This window comes from Nelumbo nucifera, chromosome 6, assembly GCF_055504915.1.
Source record: "Nelumbo nucifera cultivar China Antique chromosome 6, China Antique-T2T, whole genome shotgun sequence".
Taxonomy (NCBI): domain Eukaryota; kingdom Viridiplantae; phylum Streptophyta; class Magnoliopsida; order Proteales; family Nelumbonaceae; genus Nelumbo; species Nelumbo nucifera.
In genome coordinates, this window is record NC_142654.1 from 26,929,575 (window position 1) to 26,953,400 (window position 23,826).

Here is a 23,826-nt window from a genome sequence, read left to right on the forward strand (position 1 = left end):
CAACTCAACAAATAAATTTATTTAAAATGTCAATACCAACCCGTATGACTCTACCCAACTATACTTTGAGCCTAAAAATCATGGGCTCTCGTCCCGCGTTAAGACTTTTTCCGTCATGCAATAGCGATGGCGGCCCGCAAAGATGACCCTGAAAAAAATCAAGTCGAAAAGTCTAAAGTCAAACATCATTACATTAAGCAATATAATCAACCATCCGTATTTTATTTCTATCATTGTCCGTAGCATTCAATCAAATAAAAATGAATTCAAACTAGAAAATAACTATTTGTTGTTTTCCTCTATTCTTCCTTACCTATTATATTATTCAACGCTCAAAGTTATAGGCCATCCTATATAAATGAATCCTTCCCTCTGAAACCAAGACATAGCTTACTTATCCATCAATACTTGCATAAACCACAGTACTGGTTCTTCTCTTCAAGGCAGCTTGATTAATTATGGCCACTATGATGGTTATGCCGCTTATAATTAATGTATTTCTGATATTTGTAGTACAGTTCTCTTTTCTTCTGTCTCCTGCTGCATCCTTTGATGTTCCCGGCGGTGTAAATTGGTGGTGCGGCAAGACCCCATATCCCGATGCTTGCAAGTCTTTCATCAACCATGATCCTCACACTTATGTTACCAGAACAAAGTCAGAGTTTCGAAAGATGGCGCTGCAGGTTGCCATGGACCGAGCTCTCCGCGCGGAGAGTCACACCAAGTGGCTCGAGCCCAAATGTCGTAACGAGCGAGAGAAAGCTGCATGGGCCGACTGTTTGAAGCTTTACCAGGATACAGTTCTCCAACTCAATCGCACTCTCGACCCCTCCATCAAGTGCACCGATTTTGATGCACAGACATGGCTTAGCACAGCCCTTACCAACCTTCAGACCTGCAGAGCCGGCTTCATTGAGCTTGGGGTCTCGGACTTCATGCTGCCTCTCATGTCGAACAATGTCTCCAAGCTAATCAGCAACACATTGGCAATTAACAAGGCTATATCCCAGAATCAAAATTATACAGACGGCAGGTTCCCAAGTTGGGTGTCACCCGGTGACCGGAAGCTCCTGCAATCGTCATCTCCGGCTTCACGGGCAAACATGGTGGTCGCACAAGATGGGTCAGGAAACTTTCGCACCATTAAAGCTGCTCTCGATGCGGTGTCGAAGCAAAGGAAAGGAAGCGGTAGGTTTATCATTCATGTGAAGGCAGGTGTTTACAGGGAGAATCTTGAGATTGGAAATGGCATGAAGAATATCATGCTTGTAGGCGATGGCATGCGAAGCACGATTATCACTGGTAGTAGGAGCGTGGGAGGAGGTTTCACCACCTTCAACTCTGCAACTGTTGGTAAGAGGGCTTAAATTAATTTATCTATCTAGACCTTTGATTAATTACTTAAATTCTTTCTCTATGACCTGACTTCATGATCGAACATGTCTTTAATTAATTAATTTTACCTACGACTATATATCAGCTGTCACTGGTGAAGGATTCATCGCAATGGGGATCACATTTCGCAACACGGCTGGCCCACAAAACCACCAAGCAGTGGCACTCCGATCAGGCTCTGATCTTTCTGTCTTCTACCGCTGTGGCTTTGAGGGATATCAGGATACCCTATATGTCCACTCTCAACGACAGTTCTACAGAGAATGCTATATCTATGGAACAGTGGACTTCATCTTTGGAAATGCAGCTGTAGTTCTCCAAAACTGCATGATCCTCCCAAGGAGACCCATGGACGGGCAATCGAATGTGGTAACGGCACAAGGCCGGACCGACCCCAACCAGAACACTGGAATCTCAATCCATAATTGTAGAGTCATGGCTTCCTCAGACCTGAAGCCAGTGCAGAGCTCATTCAAGACATTCCTTGGACGACCATGGAAGGAGTATTCTCGAACCGTCTATCTCCAAACTTACCTTGACACGTTGGTGGATCCCGCCGGATGGATGGAATGGAGTGGTAACTTTGCTCTAAATACGTTGTATTATGGAGAGTATAGGAACTTCGGACCAGCTTCATCCACTGCAAGGAGAGTAAAGTGGCGCGGCTATCGTGTCATAACCAATCCATCCGAAGCTTCACGCTTCACAGTAGGCAACTTTATATCCGGCGGTTCCTGGTTGCCGGCAACAGGAGTGCCATTCAACTCCGGCCTCTGATCTTCTTCAATTCTATACATATGTAACAAGCCCACTAATCAATCTTCTATATCCCACTTATTTTTTATTTTTATTTTTGGTGTTCAATTGTAATGTTCTTCTTTAATTTGCTTCCTTTCAGTATTTGTAAGAGGCCAATAAGACGGTGAAACTGTCATGTTAAGGGATATTTCATATTTGATTTGTTCTTAACAAACATTAATAAATTCTTGAAAATCATTTCATTACACTGAATTTCTTGTCAATAATTAATCAAGACCTCCATCTAATTAAGTAGCCGTGATCACTATCTTCACTCTGGAAAAAGAATAATGCATAAATTTGGAGGTCACCTTCTCTGGCTAGGTTGAAAATTAATTTTGATGAAACCATCCAGCCAATGTGGAATTCTAGAATCTATTCAACTTTGGACATTTTTGACTTTTAAGAGCCCAGACTTTGCCAATTGCCATACCCATCATGCCATGTGGCCCAAGATAAAAGATGATGTATGGCTTTCTGGAATTTGGATCATGGATGGGAGGGGTCTATATTTGAATTCCACGCATCCTTCATCTTTTGGAATCCAAGTGAGCATTTAGTATGGTGGTGTTATGTGTCTCTTTGTGATTCTGTTTCAATGATAGTGTCACAATATCTACGTCTTGTTTGGTAGGCTCATAAAATACAAAAATTTTATATTTTTTCTTGTGTGAAACTCATTTTTAGAGGAAACACCAAAATGATGTTTTCATTTGTGTGTTTTGGTTTAGTCTAGTGGTGCCTAATGACACCTAATTATATACTTCGTGCCTGCAACGTTTTTTTCCCGATTTTTAAAGCAAAAACGCAAAAAACGCAAACACATCCATACCAAACACCCACCAAATGACTACCCTACATTGTCATTTTCTGTTCTTCTAAGACGTGTAGAATTTGAGAAGTAAAAAGAGTCCATGTTTTAACGTTTTTCAGGTTAGGTAGGCCTACATCCAAATCAAACTATCAAAGTGTAATGAACTCTTACACTACAATATATGTGCATGGCTATAGCTTAATAAAAGAAAAAAAAAAAAAAAAAAAAAGATCCTGTGCGTTCAATTTGTGGGGCAAGTTCAAAGTTTTTCTACACTGTCAGTTCAATTGGGTAATTACTTGTATCTCACGCCCTGCGCTTTGATCCAAAAACGAGAGGGAATTTTAGTGACAGAATAAAATAGACAAAATTAAGACAGAAATAGTTATTTGCCGAAGTTTCTTTTAATTTATTCTTCAACAAGAAAATATTAGTTTTACCTTTGAAAATATGTAATTTGAAATTAATATTAAGATTCTCTTTTATTATGATATCTATTTTAATTTTTTAATCCGTTCTAAGTTAGGGTTCGACTATGATGAGGAAAGACATGATACCATAACAAGTTTACCCAATCAACTGGGGTTATATAAGTGGTAACGAATCTGGTGGATTTTAATCAAAATTCATGGAAGGTTTTGATTGATCAAATCCCTTTCGGCAAGATTTTAAAAATTGAATCAGAAAAAACCGCTTTGACTATTAGTTTCTGGGTCAGTGGTTCAACCATCTAGGTTGAACTATTCAGGTGATTTGATCTATTTGACCTATTAGGGTGAAAAGGATGATCTCTCTCTCTCTCAAAGGAAGAGAGGTAGTTCACCAGTGATGATGATGGTGGCAGTGACATACAGCAGCGATGACTGTAGATTTGATCTCAAATCTCACTAATCTCTTAGTTTCTCTTCAATCTCTCTCACACACACACATATACACATCTCAGTGATCTCAAATCTGAGATCCCATTTCAATCCCTGCCCCATTTCTCGATCTCCTCTCTAATGCTCTCTTAAAAATAAAATAACATTTTATTAAACCGCTACCAGGTCAAGTGGTTTAGTGATTTGACTGTCTGGTTCAGCAGTTTTTTGATTACTTCAACTTTTTTTTTTTTTTTCAAAAGAGCAATCCACTCGAAAATCAGACCCAAAGATATTACTGTTTCTTGGGTCAAACGGTTGAACCGTCCAGATTTAATCCAAATTTCAAACTTTTAGTATCATGTCTTTCTGGCATCATAAATTTGTCTTGAGAAAATTTTCTCGCTTTAAGAAGTATGAGGGTATTTGTGTCCATATAGTACATGAGAAGGTTCACAAGAGTACATGTACTATCAGAAGTTTTGAATGTCATATGAAGATTTTTTATTCTTTGAAACCCAAAACTTGGCTCATTTAATTTAGGGTAAATTATAAAGACCTCATACTTTGGGAGGATCAGCGCAAGATTTTCTTAGCGCAAAAAAAAAAAAAAAGGAAAAGCAGTGATGGTGATGATGACTTGGGTGATGTGGCAATGGATTTTCTCTTCGAGAAAAAAAAAGGAAAAATTCAGGATACGGGTCTGGATAAAAACCTGATAGGCCTCTCTCTCCAAAACTTAACGCCAATTCCGGCATTTGTATAAAGTTTTAGGTCCGGTCAATTTGGAGATTTTGAACCGTAGCAACAGGAATACAGAGGTGGATTTTGAACCGATTGAAGAGGATATGAGCAATGATTCACAGATGCAAGGAGTGCAGTTTGAAGGAACAATGACCAACTTCCAACTCCAACAAATTTCTGAACACTCATCCAGTGCAATCCAGGAGGAGGCATGTTCTATAAATCAGGGTTTTAATTCACGATGTTCAATTCCAACTTGCACTACCCATCATAGACTTAGTTTTTTGTGCAATTTCACAGCTATTAGCTACGGAAAGTTCAAATCTCTTAGTTGGAAAAAACAAAGAAAAAAAAAGGAAAAGCTTTGTATTTGAAACAACGGAAAAGGACTCTATACTGAGGAAAAAACTAAGGAAACTAAAATAAAAAGTTTTTGTTGGTTTTAGTGGTTTTTTAGAACTCACAACATATCACCTACAAGAGTTGAAGATTAAGAAAATTTTGAATAATTTTAAGAAGTTTTCTCTAGTCAAGGTTATTGATCAAAAAAAGAAGAATGGGATTGAGAATAGGAATGAAAGTTTTCTTTTTGTATGAATGTTTCATTGGTTAAACTAAAACAAAAGAAATATTCTAAAAGATTAATTGATTGCGGAGTAGAAGAGTGTCAAGCTAACTTGTTGAAAGAACTCACAAATGCTCTTGTCCCTTATAAATGGGTTAAGAGTCCTGTCCGGCATTAAGCCCCAGGGGTCAAAATGAAAATTTTAAGTTGGAATTTCCAGGGAATTGGATATACCTTGACGATTCAAGCTCTTAAAGAGATCCAAAAAAACACAAATCTAGGTAGCATTTTTCTTATGGAAACTAAGCATTCTTTGCTAGGTTGTAAAAAGGAAAAAAACTTTTCTCAAAAATTGGAATTGTTGGGGCTATGATGCAGAGGATCTTAAGGGTGGTTTAGCTCTTTTCTGGAAAGATGATATAATAAGCAAGATCTTGATTGCTGACCAAAATTTTATCCATGCAAGTTTAAAAGAGGCTGGGGGACAAGTCTGGTGTATTGTTCCTTCATTTATGGAGAACCCAAAAGGCAGCAGAGAAAAGCTTTTGTTCCAAAGTGGAGGGAGTTGGTAGAGTTAGATAAGGGTCTCTGGATGTGCTGCGGAGATCTAAATTTAGTCTTTGATCCTCAAAAAAAAGTAGGGGGAAGGCCTTGTAGTCTAGCTTATGTAAGGGCAAATAAAAATCTGCTAAATGATTGTGGTTTGATGGAGATTCATATCCATGACTGCAATTACACTTGGTCAAATAAAAGGGAAGGTAGTAGAAACATAACAGCAAACTAGTCAGAGCTTTGTGTAATCAACGGTGGAAAGATCTCTTTGTAGAAGCTATAGTTAAGGTTTTGATATCCCTTGGGTCAGATCATTTACCGATTTTGGTCAGTAATGAAAGAATTGGTAAGTGGAGGAGGAGACCATTCAGAATGGAAGTAATGTGGTTGGATCATGAGGATTTTCAAGAGACAATGGAGACGAATTGGTCTAAACCTCAATCAGGACCAATTCAAGATCAATTTTAGAAAAAAATTGTCAATCTTAAGAAAAACTTAAAAGTTTGGAATAAAGAAATCTTTGGAAATGTGAGAAGAAACATTGGTAGGCTCAAGTTGGGAATAAAGATAGAACTAAACAAGAAAGACCTTAAGGACAAGGAAAATCTGAATAGACTTGAGGCAAATCTAGGAGTTTGGTTAAAAAGAGATGAGCAGATGTGGGCCCAAAAATCAATGATAAATTGGCTCCAATGTGGGGATAAAAACACAGTTTTTTTTTTATGCCTAAACAATGATAAGAAGTAGAAACATAATTCTTCAATTGGAAAAGGAACCTAGAATCTAGGTAGATACTGAGGAGCAAACAGAAGAAACTATTTATTAGAATTTTGGAGAAATTTTCAAATCTTCAAACCCCCAAGGAAGTGAAGAAATTCTTAGTAATTTGAAGGAAAAATTTTCAAAGGAAGACAGGAATTGGTTAGAGAGAGACATAGAAGATGAAGAAATCAAAACAACCCTGTTTCAAATGGCTCCTCTAAAAGCTCTTGGTCCTGATGGCTTTCAAAACCTATTTTTTCAAAAATTCTGGAATGTGGTGGACAGAAACCATATCAATGCTATCAAGGATTTCTTCACTGGAAACAGATTTCTAAGTGACTTTAATCAGACCTACATTGCCCTAATTCTAAAAACCAAAAACCCAACCAATGCTAGCCATTTCAGGCCCACCAGTCTTTGCAATACAATTTATAAAATTATAGCAAAAGTCCTGCTTAACAGAGTCAAACATTTGCTCAACAAAATCATAAGTGAAAATCAAACTGCTTTCACTACAGGAAGACTAATCCAAAATAACATTTTAGTGGCTCAAGAAGAAATTGACTTTATGAAAAATCTCAAAGGAAAAAAAAAAAAGCTTGGATGGCTCTGAAATTGGACATAAGCAAGGCTTATGATAGAGTGTAATGGGCTTTTTTGGAAAAAATAATAGGAAAACTAGGTTTTGGAAGCAAATGGATAAAATGGGTTACGGATTGTGTCACTACAGTGTCATATCAAATCCTAATCAATGGAACCCCGGGGAAAAAAATATGGCCAGAACTTTGAAGTTTTATATGCTCACATAAACAATCTTGTTTTGCAGAAAAAATTTTCTAGAATCAAACTAAACAGATTTTGCCTTGTAATTTCTCACCTTTTCTTTTCAGATGATAATTTCTTCTTCACTAGGGTTAATCCCCAAGAAGGTCAGATTCTTTTGGAGGCCATCAAGCTTTATGAATGATCCGTTGAAAGGGTTAGGATCCATCATATTGATGGCCGAACCATGCTAGATGGCTGGGCAAAATTTCAAAAATTTCTTAATTCTTCTAGGAATCGAATTCCCTATGTTTTGAAAAATTGCATTTTTTAGGATCGGTCTTGCACTAAACCAGACTAGATTTTGAAACCAATCAAAGAGAAAGATTTATACCTGATACGGATACCACAAATGCAGGCCCCAAGGTGGAAGTTCACACCCAAATCAGTCATAAAACCAGCCTCCATTGAATATAGCGCAGTGTGTAGGTGAAATTGATTTAGCAACACAGTTTTCAGCAAAACTACAACCCAACTGCTTGGATCGAACTAGGGAAGGTGAGCCTGAAGTTCCTCTGAATTTTTCTTGCAAAAATCAAAAGAAAACTGATCTCTATCAGTCCTTGAAAGCCTAGATAGGTCGTGATCTCTATCAGTCCTTAAAAGCTTAGATAGGTCGTGATAGGGTTTCTTAGAAGATAAAAGAGAAGAAGAGAGAACAAGAAAGAGTGGGTTAGTCTAGTTCATCATATTTTTCTTTTATCTCCTTATGGAGCACTCTCCCAATCAAATTAGGAGATTATCCAAATCTAATTTGGATATAGACTCTATCAAGAGATAAGACTTATCCTCTGAAGAGGATGGGTGTTCCATACCCAAACCCAGATTTGACCTGTCATGTGACAACTTAAGTTGTCATGTAACAACTTACTTAATCTTATTAATTATGAGCCTTAGGCCCATTTCCTTCAAAGACTCACGATTCAAGATGTTGCATGGCTAACTTAGGCCTGATTTGTATGGCGTGGGACCCCATAATGACCTCATTTAAGTCCACATGGGTTCAGCCCAACCTCTGTGAAAAGGCTTGGTCGAATTCACTGCTAAATGCAATAAGCCCCTGAGCACGTCACTATGGGCTCAATATGGGCCCAACATTTGCACTTAAATGATCATTGAATTCAACCATCCTATGAAGACCCAAGGATAATGGACTTAAGTAAGATTAAGCCCATCAGGTAACCAACCATGTAATGGTCTCTTACATTTAATCTCTCAGCCCATAATGATCACAACACTACCCGATAGGGAATGACCTTTCCCCTAGCTGCAAGGTACAGTGTTACACTCACTACTCGGATGGATTTCGGGAGTTAAAATCTTTTGTAAATATTTTTCATAGAACATCATATACACATAAACACACACGCGCACACACACAAAACCAAATCTCAAGTACAGTTGAAATCCACTACCGCAGTTTAGGTTTCCATCAGAGAGAGTGTAAGCCCTATCATTCACTTTGTCCGACAAAGGGGCCGATCCTATCACTTTGATCACCCACTCAGATGAATTCTCAAATTGCCCCAACATACCCTGGTTTTGACCCTCAATGGATCTCACTAATTGGCATATCAAAAACAACACAATCCAACACCTAGCATAGTATCATAATCAAGTCTAGGGGTTATGTATAATTTTCCAGTTTTGCCCACCAATCTCCAAGGTCTTGGGCATAACTAGAAAATGGTCCAGGTTCAAAATAACGAAATAACTAAATAACAAAATTTCAAATAGTTAAAATAATGAAATTATGTAATAAACTTAAAATTTTTAATAAAAGTAGAAAATCATTATAATAGATTTATAATATTTGTATTAATAATAATTTTATAGCTTACAAAATTAATAACAAAATTATGTAATAATAGTATAACTTATAATTTTATGGATTATGAAATTCAATAAATAAGTAATATTGAAATAACTAAATAGTGATATTATTTAAATAGATGAATAATATTGTAAATAACTAATTTTAAATATTTTAGATATAAAAAAATTCATAACTAAATCATGGCCTAAGCTCTCTCCCTTACCCCAAACGAGAACTTTCAAACACTCTTCATTTTAGCCTTTCTTTGTCCCTCATGAAGCCACCTCATCACTCCTTTCCCCTTCTCTCATAATGAAATATTTAAGTTATTTAATTAATTATTATTATTAATTAACATTATTTTATGATATTTCCTTAATTATTTAATTAATTAAATGTATTAGCAATACATTTTTTAACAATATTTATTTAATTAAATGCCATAATTAATAAAAATATTGTTAATTAATGAATTACTAATTAATTATCTCAAAATACCATTAATTAATTAATAGTATTTTCATAAATACTATTTATTAATTAAATAAATATTGTTATTAATAACAAAAAATATCATTAAAAATAATATAATTAATTATGGTATTTATTTATTTTAGGTATTTGGGTAATTTTGTTAAGCTCAGGGGGTATTTTAGTAAATTCTGGTCTAGGGAGACCAAAACAAAATTCTAATATAATGATGGGTATTTTGGGTTAAAAAGATGAAGGGTGGAGACAGATTTGAGTATATATAGTGGTTTTGCATGTACGGACCAATGAGATTGGCTAAAATAGAATCTTTTATATGGAGGGCAAAAATTTTACAAGTTGGGTTTTTAGGCATCTTGAATCGATTGGTGGAGTTAGATTGGCCTAAATAGGCTCGGATTAGGTAGATCTAGAGGGGTAGTGATTTAGTTAGTTTATTAACTTTGAAATAGAATCTTTGTTCGATGGACGGGAAAATGAGGAATTTTTTTGTTGAAATTTAGTAGGGTGGTATTTTTGAGAATTATGGGTTGATTGGTAGGGTCATATTGGCCCAATTATGCCGAGATCAGACAAATTTGGAAAGGACTTCATCTAGTCAATGCGAAGCTTTGAAACGAAATCTTGGTGTAATGGAAGGGCAAACAAAGGTATTTTGGGCTGAAATTTTTGTGGGTAGAATTTTTAGGGTGTCTAGGATCTGATGGAAACATCTGATTGATTTTGGAGGGCCAAAATCACAAAAATTTAGGTCAACGAGAGCATTCGAAATGAAATATTTATTTGATGATTGGGTAGATGGGGGAATTTTAGGTTAAAAATTTATGGGTAGATAATTTTGGTGTGTCTAGGGTTCAATTGTATGGTCTAATTGATTCAAAGATGTTAGGATCAAGGAAATTTGGGTTATGGGTGCTTCAGGCTAATGAGAGGGTTCAAAAGGGAATATTGGTTTGATAAAAGAATAAACAGAGGGGAATCTTGGGTTAAAATTTCAGGGCTAGATATTTTAGAAGGTCCTAGGTTTGATGATGATGTTCGGGGAATTTTAGGTACTTCGAAAGGATCAGAACGATCTGATCGGGTGTTCATGGTAAATTGGGGTTTCGACAATGAATTGAACAAAAATTAGGTGCTGACAAAGTGACAATAGGGTTTCTAGAGGTATTGGCCACTTGGATCATTTGGTGGGGTTTGATTGGTCCATAATAGTATAATCAAGGGCATTTAAGAAATGAATATCTTGGCCAATGAAATAACCCAAATTAAAATCTTAGTGTGATGAAAGGTTAAATGGGGGATATCTGTAATGAAATTTTGTGGTAAGGTTTTTAAAAGTATCTTGGGCTCTTTAAAAGCCCATTAACTCTTATTTACAATTCGATTAAAAAATCATGTGCATCGCATGCAAGGGTTCCAACTAATTATGATTATACTTTAAAATTTTCACATGCAATGCACGTGCTGCATTTACTACAAACATTAAAGTTTATTTTTAATTATATTATTATTTTTATTAATTTTAAATTTCTTTCTTAAATATGATATATCTAAAATTTAAATAATTAATATAAAAAAATGCTCACGTATAAACACGTGCCTAATTACTAATTTATTAAAAATTTATATTTTCCATAATCCCTACAATTCTTTACAATGATTTTGATTTAATAAAATAAAAAGATTGACACTTACGTGGCGATGCTATACCAAACACCCTTAAGGTTCTGCAACCTACAATTGACAAGTTGGGCTATCTTGCATTGGAGTTAAAAACCAAGTTCCTAAATGTTAAGAATTTAACACACGCAAATTATTCTTGCAGAAATCAAATATATACGTTGATCAGCAACCAGAACTGTGGGATGTCAAGTCAAATCTTGTAGCCAGTGCCAGCCGCATGGACCACCACCAAAGTCATCATCCTTTCAAATCCAACGAATGCCTCTCTGGCAAATCCTAGCCCTCTACACGTTGGAGCACAAGAAGGTATCAGACAAGTGTTCGACTCAATTGCACAAAAAGCTGAAGACAGTGAATATGCATGACACACAGATCAGACGGTTCATTTAAGTGAGTTTACCTAAATCAGTACACGTGGCAAATTATTTTGTTTTCATTGTATGTGAACGAAAACGGTGGCTTTAACTTTAACTCCACGAGTCGATCGGTTCACCCGTTTTTGCATACGTTGCCTTTAAAACTGAGCTACTGAGCTCCACATGATGTATTAGAAAGTAGAAACACAGCTTCTAAATTTCAAAGAACACCGTTTTGTATATACGACGGTTTGACCAACCATGTGACTAGCGTTTCTCACTTATCTATCTACTAGGATAGGAATAAGACTGTCCATGGGTCGGGTAGACCCGATAGAACCAAACAGAACCAATGCATCACTGCTGCTTACCTCAATTATAACTGTTTCGGTTCTGGGTTTTGACTTCCGAGCCGATTATTATAATATCATGCATATCAGCATATTACCTAGTTTAGTGCTGATTTTCTCATAATATAATGTCCAAATATATCAACTTAACAAATTAATTTGCATGTTTATTGTCAAATTAGAGCTGTAAATTGTAACAGGAAACTGATTGGGTCAAACCCGATCCTGATTAATAATTGGGTCAATTCTAAATGCTGATTCTGTTAGGTTTGGAACTGGTTCTGCACATTTATTTATCACCAGATTCATGATTCATCCCATTGATAGCACTAGATTGGAAGTCCACTACGCTACGGTTACATTACATATTGATAGCACTAGATTGGAAGTCCACTAGATTGGTGTCAGCTTCTTCATGACTACTACTGTAACTTATTATTATTATCCTCCATACCTCCTTTATATAAAGAGCAGCTCAGTTGGAGCATGGATATCAAACCAACCTAAGAACAAAACATAGCCGTTTAAAGTTTAGACACCCAAAGAAAGAGAGAAGAACCCAAACAATCGTTATCCGGCAATGGCGATCCGAAATCATCTCCTGATAATATTAGTTCATCTGTTTCTGTCACCAGTAGTATTCTCCAGTTACATTCCTCCCAACATAAAATTATGGTGCAGGCAGACACCGTACCCGCAACATTGCGAATACTTCATGAATCACAAACATCACTCTTCTGGTGTCAAGTCTAGGTCCGATTTCAAAAAGTTGGCTGTGCGTATCGCTCTGGAGCAAGCTCTCATGGCCACAAGCAACGCCATGTTGCTTGGACCAAAGTGCCGGAATGAGCGGGAGAAGGTGGCGTGGGCTGACTGCCTTGAGCTCTACGACAACACCATAATTCGACTCAATGATACCATCAACTCCAACTACGATGATTACATGACATGGCTTAGCACGGCTCTCACAAACCTCGAGACATGCCGCACTGGATTCGTTGAACTCGGTATTACAGACTACATTTTGCCTCTTATGCCCAACAACGTCTCTGAGTTAATTAGCAATACTCTCGCAGTTAGTAAGCTTCCAACTGGTGAACCAGCAACATACGAAGATGGATCATGGCGGCCTAGCTGGGTGAAAGCCGACGATCAGAAGCTCTTGCAGACAGCTTCTCGGCCGACTTCAGAGGCAGATGTTGTGGTTGCACAAGATGGGACGGGGGACTTCGAGACAGTTAATGAGGCAATGAATGCAGCAGCAAAGCAAAAGAGGAGAGGCAGATTGTTGATTTATGTGAAGGCAGGGACTTACAGAGAGAATGTGCAGATAGGAAAGAAGCTGAAAAATATCATGCTTATTGGTGATGGCATGGGAAAGACTATAATCACCGGAAGCAAGAGCGTCAGGGGAGGCTCTACTACCTTTAGCTCTGCTACCGTTGGTAAGTTCAGACATCCTTAGCTTGCTGCCTTGTTATATTTGACTTTGACAAATTTCCTAACTTTATTCAGAGTCAATGCTTAAGAAAATGTTAGTAGTTAGTATTACTATTAAATGTAGTTGTTACAGTTTCTTCCTAGTATTTATTGTTCAACGCACCACCAACTAGAGAGAGAGAGAGGAGAGAGATGACATCTGCGCCTCACAGAGGACGTCTCAGCATGCATTGGGAATATCTCCCGATACACGGTTGGGATATGCTGTGATGCGCAGATGTGAATTCGAGAGAGAGAGAGAGGCTTCATCTTTGACTTAACTAGAACATGCCTTTTTCCATGCCGATTCAAGTTTCAGCCTGATTAAATTCATGTTGAGTTTGGTTTGAAAATTGGAACCCAAGTTCCACATGACCATCCTTTTATAAAATGAGGTTTGATGATACTTTCCATGCTTTTGGATAATTGGATCTATACAACTAGATTGTAGAGCTGCCAATGGATGGGTTCTGGTTTTGGACAGTGGCCTGTCCCGAAAGACACATCCAAAACCAAACCGATTATTAACATAGGATAATCGGGTCTGCCTGACATTTATAATTACCTATGGTTATAACCATGGTTCTTGCTTAAAGTATTGATACATCTAATGCGCCGGTAGAGATTTATCTGAATGTATCGGTAGCGTTTCATCCTCTTAACCGGTTTAGACCCTCAGGTGTATTGGGAAGTCCCTGATACAATAAAGTCCGATACATATCAGTACTTTTTGATAATATAACATTAATAAATATGACAATTAAATAGTAAACTGATTATATGTCGATGAAACATATATTTTTAACTAACATTATCTTATATAATGTAAATTTAAACTTACAAAATATAACAAAAATTACAAAAAAAAATGAGAACTCTATATGTTATTATATAATGGGTTTGGGTCTTAATCGATTTGGACAAAATATAACATAACCAGAACCGACCTAATCGGTTCAGTCAGTTTGGTTCTATGGTGGACAACTTTACCATATGGTTGAGTTGATTTTAATTCTGGATCCACTTGGAGGTTGTAAAGGTGGCCAAAGTCTACTCCTCTTCATTAACCAATATATATAACTACTCTGCCTGGCTTAGGCTCTTGAACTAATCCATGTGTTCAGGCTCTCCTCTCAAGTTCATTTAGCCAAGCTTAGGATTGGTTCTTATTCTACACGATACTTTGATATGTAAAGGACTTCTCTAAACCCCTAATTCACAATTATAGCCATGCTTATTTGGGTAGAACCAACTAAAAGAAAAAGATTAAAATGGGTTGGATATAAAGTGGATGATCAACACTCTAACTTGGAATCATGTCATGGAGATACATATTTAGTTCCATCATCCTCAATTATTATTAGGGCAAATTTCTTAAACTATCCTTATGGTTTAGCTAATTGATTAAATATACCCTTATTGTTTGACTATTGTCTAATGCTATTCCTATTGCTTTTGACAATTGACTAGTTCTATCCTTATTATTAGTATCTGTTAATATTTTGTCACATGTGACATATAATTTTTTTAAAACCCAATTTTACCCTTAATCCCTCTCCCTCTCCCTCCTTTTTCTCCTGCTTCACCATCTTCTTCAAGAGAGCCACCAACACCTCTTGCCAATCTGCCAATGAAAACTTAGAAGCTCCACTTTGTGGTGAAGAGAAAATCTGTCTTGATGACAAAATGAGCTAACCCTCTTTTCGTTGGTTCTTTTTGAGCCTCAATCTCACTAGAGACGGCTCCCTATAGAGATAGATCCATTCTATTGGGTTCAAGATGGATGTGGAGGGGTCGGCGGTAATGAAACAGGGGCGAGAGGGAGAAGATGGTGATGAAATAGTTTCCTACTTTCATATCTTGTAAATAGAAGATGAGTGCAACCAAATAGATTTATCAAGTAAAAATAAACAAAAATACCCATCAATAACTGGAGACCTGAAGACGATTGTAACCAGGTGGAGTTTTGTCACCAAACAAAGAAGAATGGAGGTCTATAATTTATACAGACGGAAGCTTTAGCGGTGAGAGATCTGAGTATCTCTCTCAAATCTAAGATGAAATTTATACAGGGGAGGTGGAGAGGGAGAATGAAGAGGGGAAGGGGGTGGAGGAAGAAGATCATCACCACTATTGGAAGTTGCAGCAGAGGTAGTGATTTTGATTGATAAGAGAGAGAGAGAGAGAGAGAGAGAGAGAGAGAGAGAGAGAAAGAGAAGGAGACATCGACAATCTTTCGAAGATCAATGCCAACTACACTGCCTGAACCCCACTCTAGTTTTTGGAGAGAGCATCTCTAGTCCATCCATAGAGGAAATTGACCATTCATGGATGGGTGCAGTATATGTGGCTTCAGACTTATCAGCATTGTAGACGTATGGCTTCAACATTTTCTAAGCATTCGATCGGCCTTGGAAAGACGATGAGCTCCCTATAGAGACAACTCCCCTTTATAGGGTTCAAGCATGGATGTGGAGGGGTCGGCGGTGATGAAACAATGGTAAGAGGGAGAGAGAACGAAGGGGACGGAGAGAACGAAGCAGACGGAGAGAGAGAGAGAGAGAGAGGTCAGATGTGGAGGGATCCGCCGCTACTGCGATAGTGGTGATGAAAAACAGGGGCGAGAGGGAAAGAGAACGAAGGGGAGAGATAGAGAGAGAGGTTGGATGTGGAGGGATCTACTGCTACTACGATAGTGGTGATGAAAAACATAGGCGAGAGAGAGAGAGAGAATGAAGGGGATGGAGAGACGAGAGATAGAACAAAGGGGGGAGAGAGAGAGAGAGAGAGGATGTGGAGGGATCCGTCGTTGTTGTGACAGTGGTGATGAAATAGGGGCGAGAGGGAGAGAGAATGAAGGGGGAGGAGAGATGGAGAGAGAGAACAAAGGGGACGAAGAGAGAGAGAGAGGGGTCGAATGTGGTGGTATTCGCCGTTGTTGTGGCAGCGGTGATGAAATAGGGGCAAGAGGGAGAGAGAACGAAGGGGACGGAGAGAGAGAGGTCGGATGGATGTGGAGGGGTCCGCTGCTTTGCAATAGCGGCAGTGATGAAACAGGGGGGAGAGGGAGAGAGGACTAAGGGAACGGAGAGAGAGAGAGGACTAAGGGAACGGAGAGAGAGAGAGAGAGAGAGAGAGAGAGACTAGATGTGGAGTGGTCTGCCACTGCAACTTGCAGTAGCGGCAGTGATGAAATAGGGGCGATAGGAAGAGAGAACGATGGGGACGGAGAGAGAGAGAGAGAGAGAGAGAGAGAGAGAGAGAGATGCTAGATGTGGAGTGGTCTGCCACTGCAACTTGCAGCAGCGGTAGTGATGAAATAGGAGCGATAGGAAGAGAGAACGATGGGGACAGAGAGAGAGAGAGAGAGAGAGAGAGAGAGGCTAGTGTTGTTCTCCATCTGTTCAAAGCTCCTCCATATGTACCCACTTCATCTCAAATGAAGGAACCTAGATCTAGACCTGGGCGATGAAGATAAACCGAAGAAGATGAAGAAGAAGCATAGGAGCTTTCAGTTTGACCCACGGGCATTTCAGCCTTTCTGTTAATATTTTAACAATAATGATGATTTTTCGAAACAGTAGAAGTAGCATTAGACAATCAATAGTCAAACAATAGGGTATACTGAATCAATTAACTAAACCATAAGGATAGTTTAAGAAATTTGCCCTTATTATTATTATATGTTATATGAATGTATAGTAAAGATTTCATACATATAATCGGTTTTTATTCAGATCCTATGATGGAGAGCTAATGAATGAGTTTAATCAAAGAAAAGAATGTATCACGGCACAGCGGCACAGACAGTCTCCATTGCGGCATTGCCTGTCAATATGGTTTTGAAAACCGGATCAAACCGTATGGTTGGATTGTTTGACCTGGGAGCCGGTCATGGCTTCAAGTATGGTTTTAGATAAAAAACTATTTGACCAAAGTTTTGATCGAACGGTCAGACCATATGACCCTAGAAACAGTTGTCAATGTGGTTATGTTTCTGGGTCGGTTTTTAAAACCATGCACGTACAACATAAACTGTTATGGTAGAAGTATAATCCACCTCTCTCCTGGTCGCCTATGGAAATGCAGCGGTTTCAGGAGATGGATTTATTGCTCGTGACATTACATTCCAAAACACTGCTGGGCCGGAGAATGGGCAGGCAGTGGCTCTACGCTCCGGGTCGGATCTCTCGGTGTTTTACCGATGTGGCTTTGAAGGATATCAAGACACTCTTTATGTCCATTCTGAAAGGCAATTTTATAGGGAATGTGATATATATGGCACGGTTGATTTTATATTTGGTAACGCAGCCGTTGTCTTCCAGAAGTGCAACATCTATGCTAGGAGGCACAGCATAATCACGGTAACGGCACAGGGTCGGAATGACCCGAACCAGAACAGTGGTATTGTGATACACAATTCTAGAGTAATGGCAGCTTCAGACCTAAAACCAGTACAGAGCTCGGTCAAGGCATACCTTGGGAGGCCATGGAGGCAATATTCTCGAACTGTCTACCTCAAGACATTTCTTGATAGCTTGATCCATCCAGGCGGTTGGTTGGAATGGAATGAAAATTCTGCTCTTAATAAATTGTACTATGGAGAGTACCAGAACACCGGCCCTGGTTCATCGACGGCAAACCGAGTTAAGTGGGGTGGTTATCACATCATAACCACTTTATCCGAAGCATCTACCTTCACCGTGGAGAATTTCCTAGCAGGTGATTCATGGTTACCGGTGACCGGTGTGCCTTTCACTTCCGGCCTATGAATCGGCCGCTTTACAAACCAGTATATATACAAATTACTACCAGTGTGTCTTTAATTTCATGATGTTGTTAGATAAGTAAAACTAATGCCTTCGAAAGGAAAATCATAGTAGGATTCGTAATAAAATGTGACAAGTACAATCTTTATGTTTGTTTCAATGTATTCTTTTTTTTCGTCTCCCAAACGGCAACAGTGCCAAACACCGCTGCAAATTACAGAAACCAATCATTGATGATCACATATATACGCTGATCAACAAGCAGAACTAATGTCAGTAGTGTGGGATGTCAAGTCAAATCTTGTAGTAAGTGCATGGCCGGCCACATGGACCACCACCAAAGTCATCATCCTTTCCAATGCAACGATGCCTCTCTGGCAAATCCTAGCGCTCTACACGTTGGAGCACAAGTAGATCAGACGGTTCATTTAAGTGAAATAATCCAAATCAGTACACGTGGCAAATTATTTTGTTTTCATTCACTATAAGAAAAACGATCTAATCGTCGACTTAGATCTAGACCACTGACTTAAACAGAAAAGATCGCCTGAAGCTGTTCAATCATAAAGTGGCAGTATATCAGAGCCGTCGGCTTAGTGTGAATACAGGTGGCGGTTTTGCGTTTTTAGGCGGCGGTCTGAACTACTAGATCCTTTATGACCCCCACCTAGGTCAATCAAAACTTTGCTTTTGTTTTTAGGTGATGGGCTGAACTACCACCTAGATCCTATTTGACTGTCGCCTTAGGTGGTGGTCTGAACCACCAGTTTATATCCTATTTGACCACCGCCTTAGGTCTTGTTTATGGCTAAGTTGGCATTTGCATGACCGCCCGTTTTGATATTTCATTTTTTTATTTTTATACCAAATTAATTATTTTTTGTACCTATACTTTAGTTCCAACATTCATCAATTTAATATCTGTTTAATACAAAACTCATGGCAATTGATACATAAAAACAATTTATATAAAAATGCAATTTAAAATAAAATCTATTAATTGAATTATTAATTATTATAATATTCAAAACAATTTGTTTAAATACAATATCCACTGACATATAAAAAAGTACAAGGAATTAAAAAACAAATTCTTGAATAATGTAATACATCTTTCAATGCAAATCCACTCAATATAATGATTGAACCTGCAAATCATAGCATATAAACTAGTGGAAACTTATGTGATGCATGAAATTTGCTAAGCGAAAGCTAAATAATAGAAACACATAAAAGTATATAATTGTTTTATATTTTTAACTTTTTAAATAGTTAATACTTACTTATATTTTATATACTATTCTTAATAATTTTTTTATAATACAAAAATAATGATAATTAATTTCAGTTAGGGTTGTTCATCAAATTGATTTAAGTCCGGTCGGCATTACTTCACCAATTTTCCAACCTAAGCAGGTTGGAACAGTTTCACTTTGGCAATTTGTAAATCGACCAAAATCGATTGACTTGACCACACACACACATTTTATATTTTTAATATAATTTTTAATATGGGAAGTAGGAAAATTCCCAAATTTCTTAGTCTAAAATATTTTATATCATAAATTTAAATTTTAAATTTAGTTTTTTAAAATATGCCATTATAGTTTTTTTTTTTAGTTTAAATCTTTTCAATTGACCAACAAACCGAAAATTGACATAAACCGATACAACCCGAGTTGGTTGATTTTCACTAATGGTTAGTTGGTTTCGGGTGACCAACTCCCCAACCTGACCAAGTCAATTTGGTTGGCCAAACAACCTATAACTGAGTCGAACCAACTCATGAACACTCTTAATTTCAGTTAAGTTAATAGTCTAATCTCTAATAAATAACAATAGTATAATCTCCAATAATTATTGAAAATTTATAGAAAAAATACACAATTATTGAAAATATATCAATAATGAAAATTCAATAAATAAATAATAAAAATTCAATACATACAATAATTACAAAAATATAATAAATACTAAAAATTATATTAAATTAGTAAAGAAATAGTGTAATTTCAAATAATAGTTTAATCTCTAATGAATATTAATCAATAAATTATAATAAAAATACAATAAGTACAATAAATTAAATTTAAAAAGTTAAATAACAGTAGTTTAATTTCCAATAATTATTGAAAATTTTCTATTAAATAAAAAATAAAAAATAACTTATACTTAATTATTGAAAATACATTTATCAAAAAAACAATAAATAATTAATAAAAATACAATAAATATTAGTTATAGTATAGATAAATATATTTTACGATTTTCAAATTATTATTAATAATTAATAATTTTTTTGAAAGTTATTTTTCAAGAATTATTAATTGATATAAGTGAAATTAGTTATTTAAATATTATCATTATTTAAAATTTTAAAATACTAATTATCTATTGTATTTAATAATCCATAAAATTAGAATTTATACTATTATTACATAATTATTTTGTTAATTTTGTACATTTTTAAATTATTATTAATTTGAATATTATGTTATAATTATCTTTCTACTTTTAAGAAATGTTTTGAATGTATTACATAATTCCTTTATTTTAATATTTAAAATCCAGTTATGTTAAATATTTCATTATTTAAAATAGTTATTTATTTAAATATTGAAATAATATATAAAATATTTAAAAATTTTCATTATTTGAAGTTTATTTATTTTAAAGTAATTACATAACATTAATTACTTTGTTATATAATTATTTAGCTATTTTTAGTATTTTGTTATTTAAGATATTTAGTTGCTAAATATTTAAATAACATTTTAATTTTTATTGTTAATTTTTTATTTTTATTATTTTAATAACATTTAAGTTGAATAATCTGAAAATCATAATTTATAATGTTAGTACATAATTTCATGATAAATTTTGTAAAAATATAAAATTATTAATAAATTGAATATTAATAAATCTATTATATTTATTCTTTTATGTTTTCAATAAATATTTTAAAGTTATTATATATTTTCGTTAGAATATTTAAATATTTTTAAAATTTTTAATTCAAACTTTCTTTAGAGAGATATGGATAAAAAGTGGGGGAGAGTAAAAATATGAAGGAAATAAATAGGAATTAGTGATAATTCCGAGGATAAGTAGGAACTAGCCGAGGGCCCCTGCTTCATTGGGGCTGGATTGAAATTGTAACATTGCTATTTCCTACATTAAAAAAGACAATGGTTTCTTAATAAAGAAATCATCAAGAAGTCCCAATGAAGTCCTAGTTGACCCAGATTGTAGGATTGTTGGCCTGGGAACCATCTAGGCAATTAGTTCTGTTTTACCCCAAACCTGGTCCATCACCAAAAATCGTTGAATCAATCAACGACCCATTGACCTAGGTGGTCAAATTGTCGACCCGTTCAATGGTTTTTGGCCATTTTTTATTTTTAATTATTTTTTTAATTTTTTGTCAGAACGGGTCGTTTGTTCGAACGGGATGGTCGAACCGTTGACCTAGAAACTGATGGCCAGAACGGTTCCATTTCTGGGTCATTTTTTCTAGATGTCAATAATTAGATGAAATAACTTTGCAATCATAATCATGAGAAGGGTGGACATTGGAAGGGATTCCAAAACCTTGAAAGATAAATCCAAAGTGACCTTAAACACAGAAAAAAATTGGTGATAAATCCACCAAACTAGAAAAACCAAGGAAAAAAATCAGAAAATCGAGTCCAAAGTTTTTCTTTAAAACGGAGCTAAACATAAATGCAATCAAACAAAGAGAAAAAGCAAATTGTCTTGTAAAAAAAAACATTGCACAAGAAAACCCAAAGAAAAACAAAAGGGAAGAAATAAAATGGTGGTAAACCCTAGACTGTTTTGGAGGACTTTGAAGAAGAAGACCAAACACAAAACAAAAAAAAAACAAAAAATGAAAAAAAAGGAACATACCACACACGCTTGAATAAAGCCCACAATAGAAGAAACCTTTGAATAATAAAAATCTAAAAGCATAAAAAACCATGGCTTTCGAACTGCCGTTGACCCAAACGGTTGGACATTTCGTCCAAGGAACCACCCAGGCAACCGGTTCCATTTTACCCCAATCCTAGTCCTTGGCCAACAACCGTTGAATCGGTCAACGATCCATTCACCTGGGCGATCAAACCGTCAATCTGTTCAATGTTTTGTGGCCATTTTTTTATTTTTTAATTTTTGTTATCAGAACAAGCCATCCATTCAAACTAGATGGTCGATCCATCGACCCGGAAACCAATGGCCAAAACGGTTCCATTTTCGGGTCGTATGAGTCACATGCTCGAATGACATAACACGTATGATATTGCTTAACGAACCTCACCCAATTTTTTGCCTATAATTTTTGTTGTCAAAATGGGTTGTCCATTCGAATTGAATAGTCAAACTGTCAACCCGAAAACCAATGGCCAGAGTGGCTTTGTAATTTTTTTCCTATAATTTTTGTTGTTAGAATGGGTCATCCATTTGAACTGGACGGTCAAACCATCGACCCAAAAATCGATGGCCAGAATTGTTCTGTTTTCGAGTCGTATGAGTCACAATATTGTGAATAACTAATTTCACTTATATCAATTAATAATTATAGAAAATAACTTTAAAAGATAATATTTATTAGTAATAATTTTATAATAATAGTGGATATTCATTATATATTTATATATAGTAAATTTAATATTTATTTTATTTTCAATAATTAATTATTTTACCTTTTTGATAGATATGTTTTCAATAATTATTTATTAATTTGTTTTTGTTTTGTTATTCAATAGTAATTTTTTAATAATTATTGGAGATTAAACGACTATTATTTAACTTTTGAAATTTAATTTATGTATCTTTTATAATTGATTGAGTATTATTTATTAAAGATTAAACTATTATTTGAGATCACACTATTTATTGGCTAATTTAATATATTTTTAGTGTTTATTGTATTTTTGTGATTATTGTATTTTTATTAGATATCTATTGTATTTTCATTATAAATTGATTTTCAATAATTGTGTATTTTTGCCATAAAATTTCAATAGTTATTGGAGATTAAACTATTGTTATTTATTAGAGAATAGACTATTAATTTAGCTGAAATTAGGAGTGTTCAAGAATTGGTTAAGTTTGGTTGTAGGCTATTTCACCAATCAAATCAACTTGGTCAGGTCGAGAGTTTGTCACCCAAAACTTATTAACCATTAGTGAAAACCTACCAACTCGAGTTGTATTCATTTGGGCCTATTTTTGGTTTGGTTTGTTTGTTCAAAAGATTTAAAGTTAAAAATTAAATTTAAATTTAATAAATTACAATGCTATTATAAAAAAATAAATTAGACTAAGTGGAACCAGTTCAGAACCGATAGTAATAAGGACCCTATATTAGGACCCGAAACCGACCCGTTGGTTCTAGTTCCCAAAACTAGAACCGGTCCAATTGGCTTGGGTCATTCGGGTCAAACCCGACCCATTGACAACCCTAAGAAAACTGACCAACTCGGGTCAAGTTTGATATGATTGATTATTAAAAAGTTAAAATATAAAACAATCATATAATCCTATGTATTTCTATTGTTTAACTTTCACT

At 35.7% G+C, this 23,826-nt stretch overlaps 2 protein-coding genes across 3 annotated transcripts; both read left to right on the forward strand.

The window, feature by feature from the left end:
• Positions 1-379: 379 nt before the first annotated feature.
• Positions 380-2,401, forward strand: LOC104598592 (pectinesterase 2-like). Its single transcript, XM_010260733.2, has 2 exons — positions 380-1,353; positions 1,481-2,401. Exons 1-2 carry the CDS (start codon positions 459-461, stop codon positions 2,170-2,172), a joined length of 1,587 nt encoding a protein of 528 aa, XP_010259035.1. The 5' UTR covers positions 380-458; the 3' UTR covers positions 2,173-2,401.
• Positions 2,402-12,458: 10,057 nt separating this feature from the next.
• On the forward strand, positions 12,459-18,400 carry LOC104598714 (pectinesterase 2-like). Of its 2 annotated transcripts, XM_088889352.1 has the most exons (3): positions 12,459-13,013; positions 13,083-13,451; positions 17,575-18,400. In XM_088889352.1, the coding sequence occupies exons 1-3, from the start codon at positions 12,587-12,589 to the stop codon at positions 18,255-18,257; spliced, it is 1,479 nt and encodes a 492-aa protein (XP_088745478.1). In that variant the 5' UTR covers positions 12,459-12,586; the 3' UTR covers positions 18,258-18,400. The 2 variants fall into 2 exon arrangements, with proteins under 2 accessions (XP_088745478.1, XP_010259196.1); XM_010260894.2 differs by having other exon boundaries at positions 12,465-13,451.
• Positions 18,401-23,826: the final 5,426 nt, after the last annotated feature.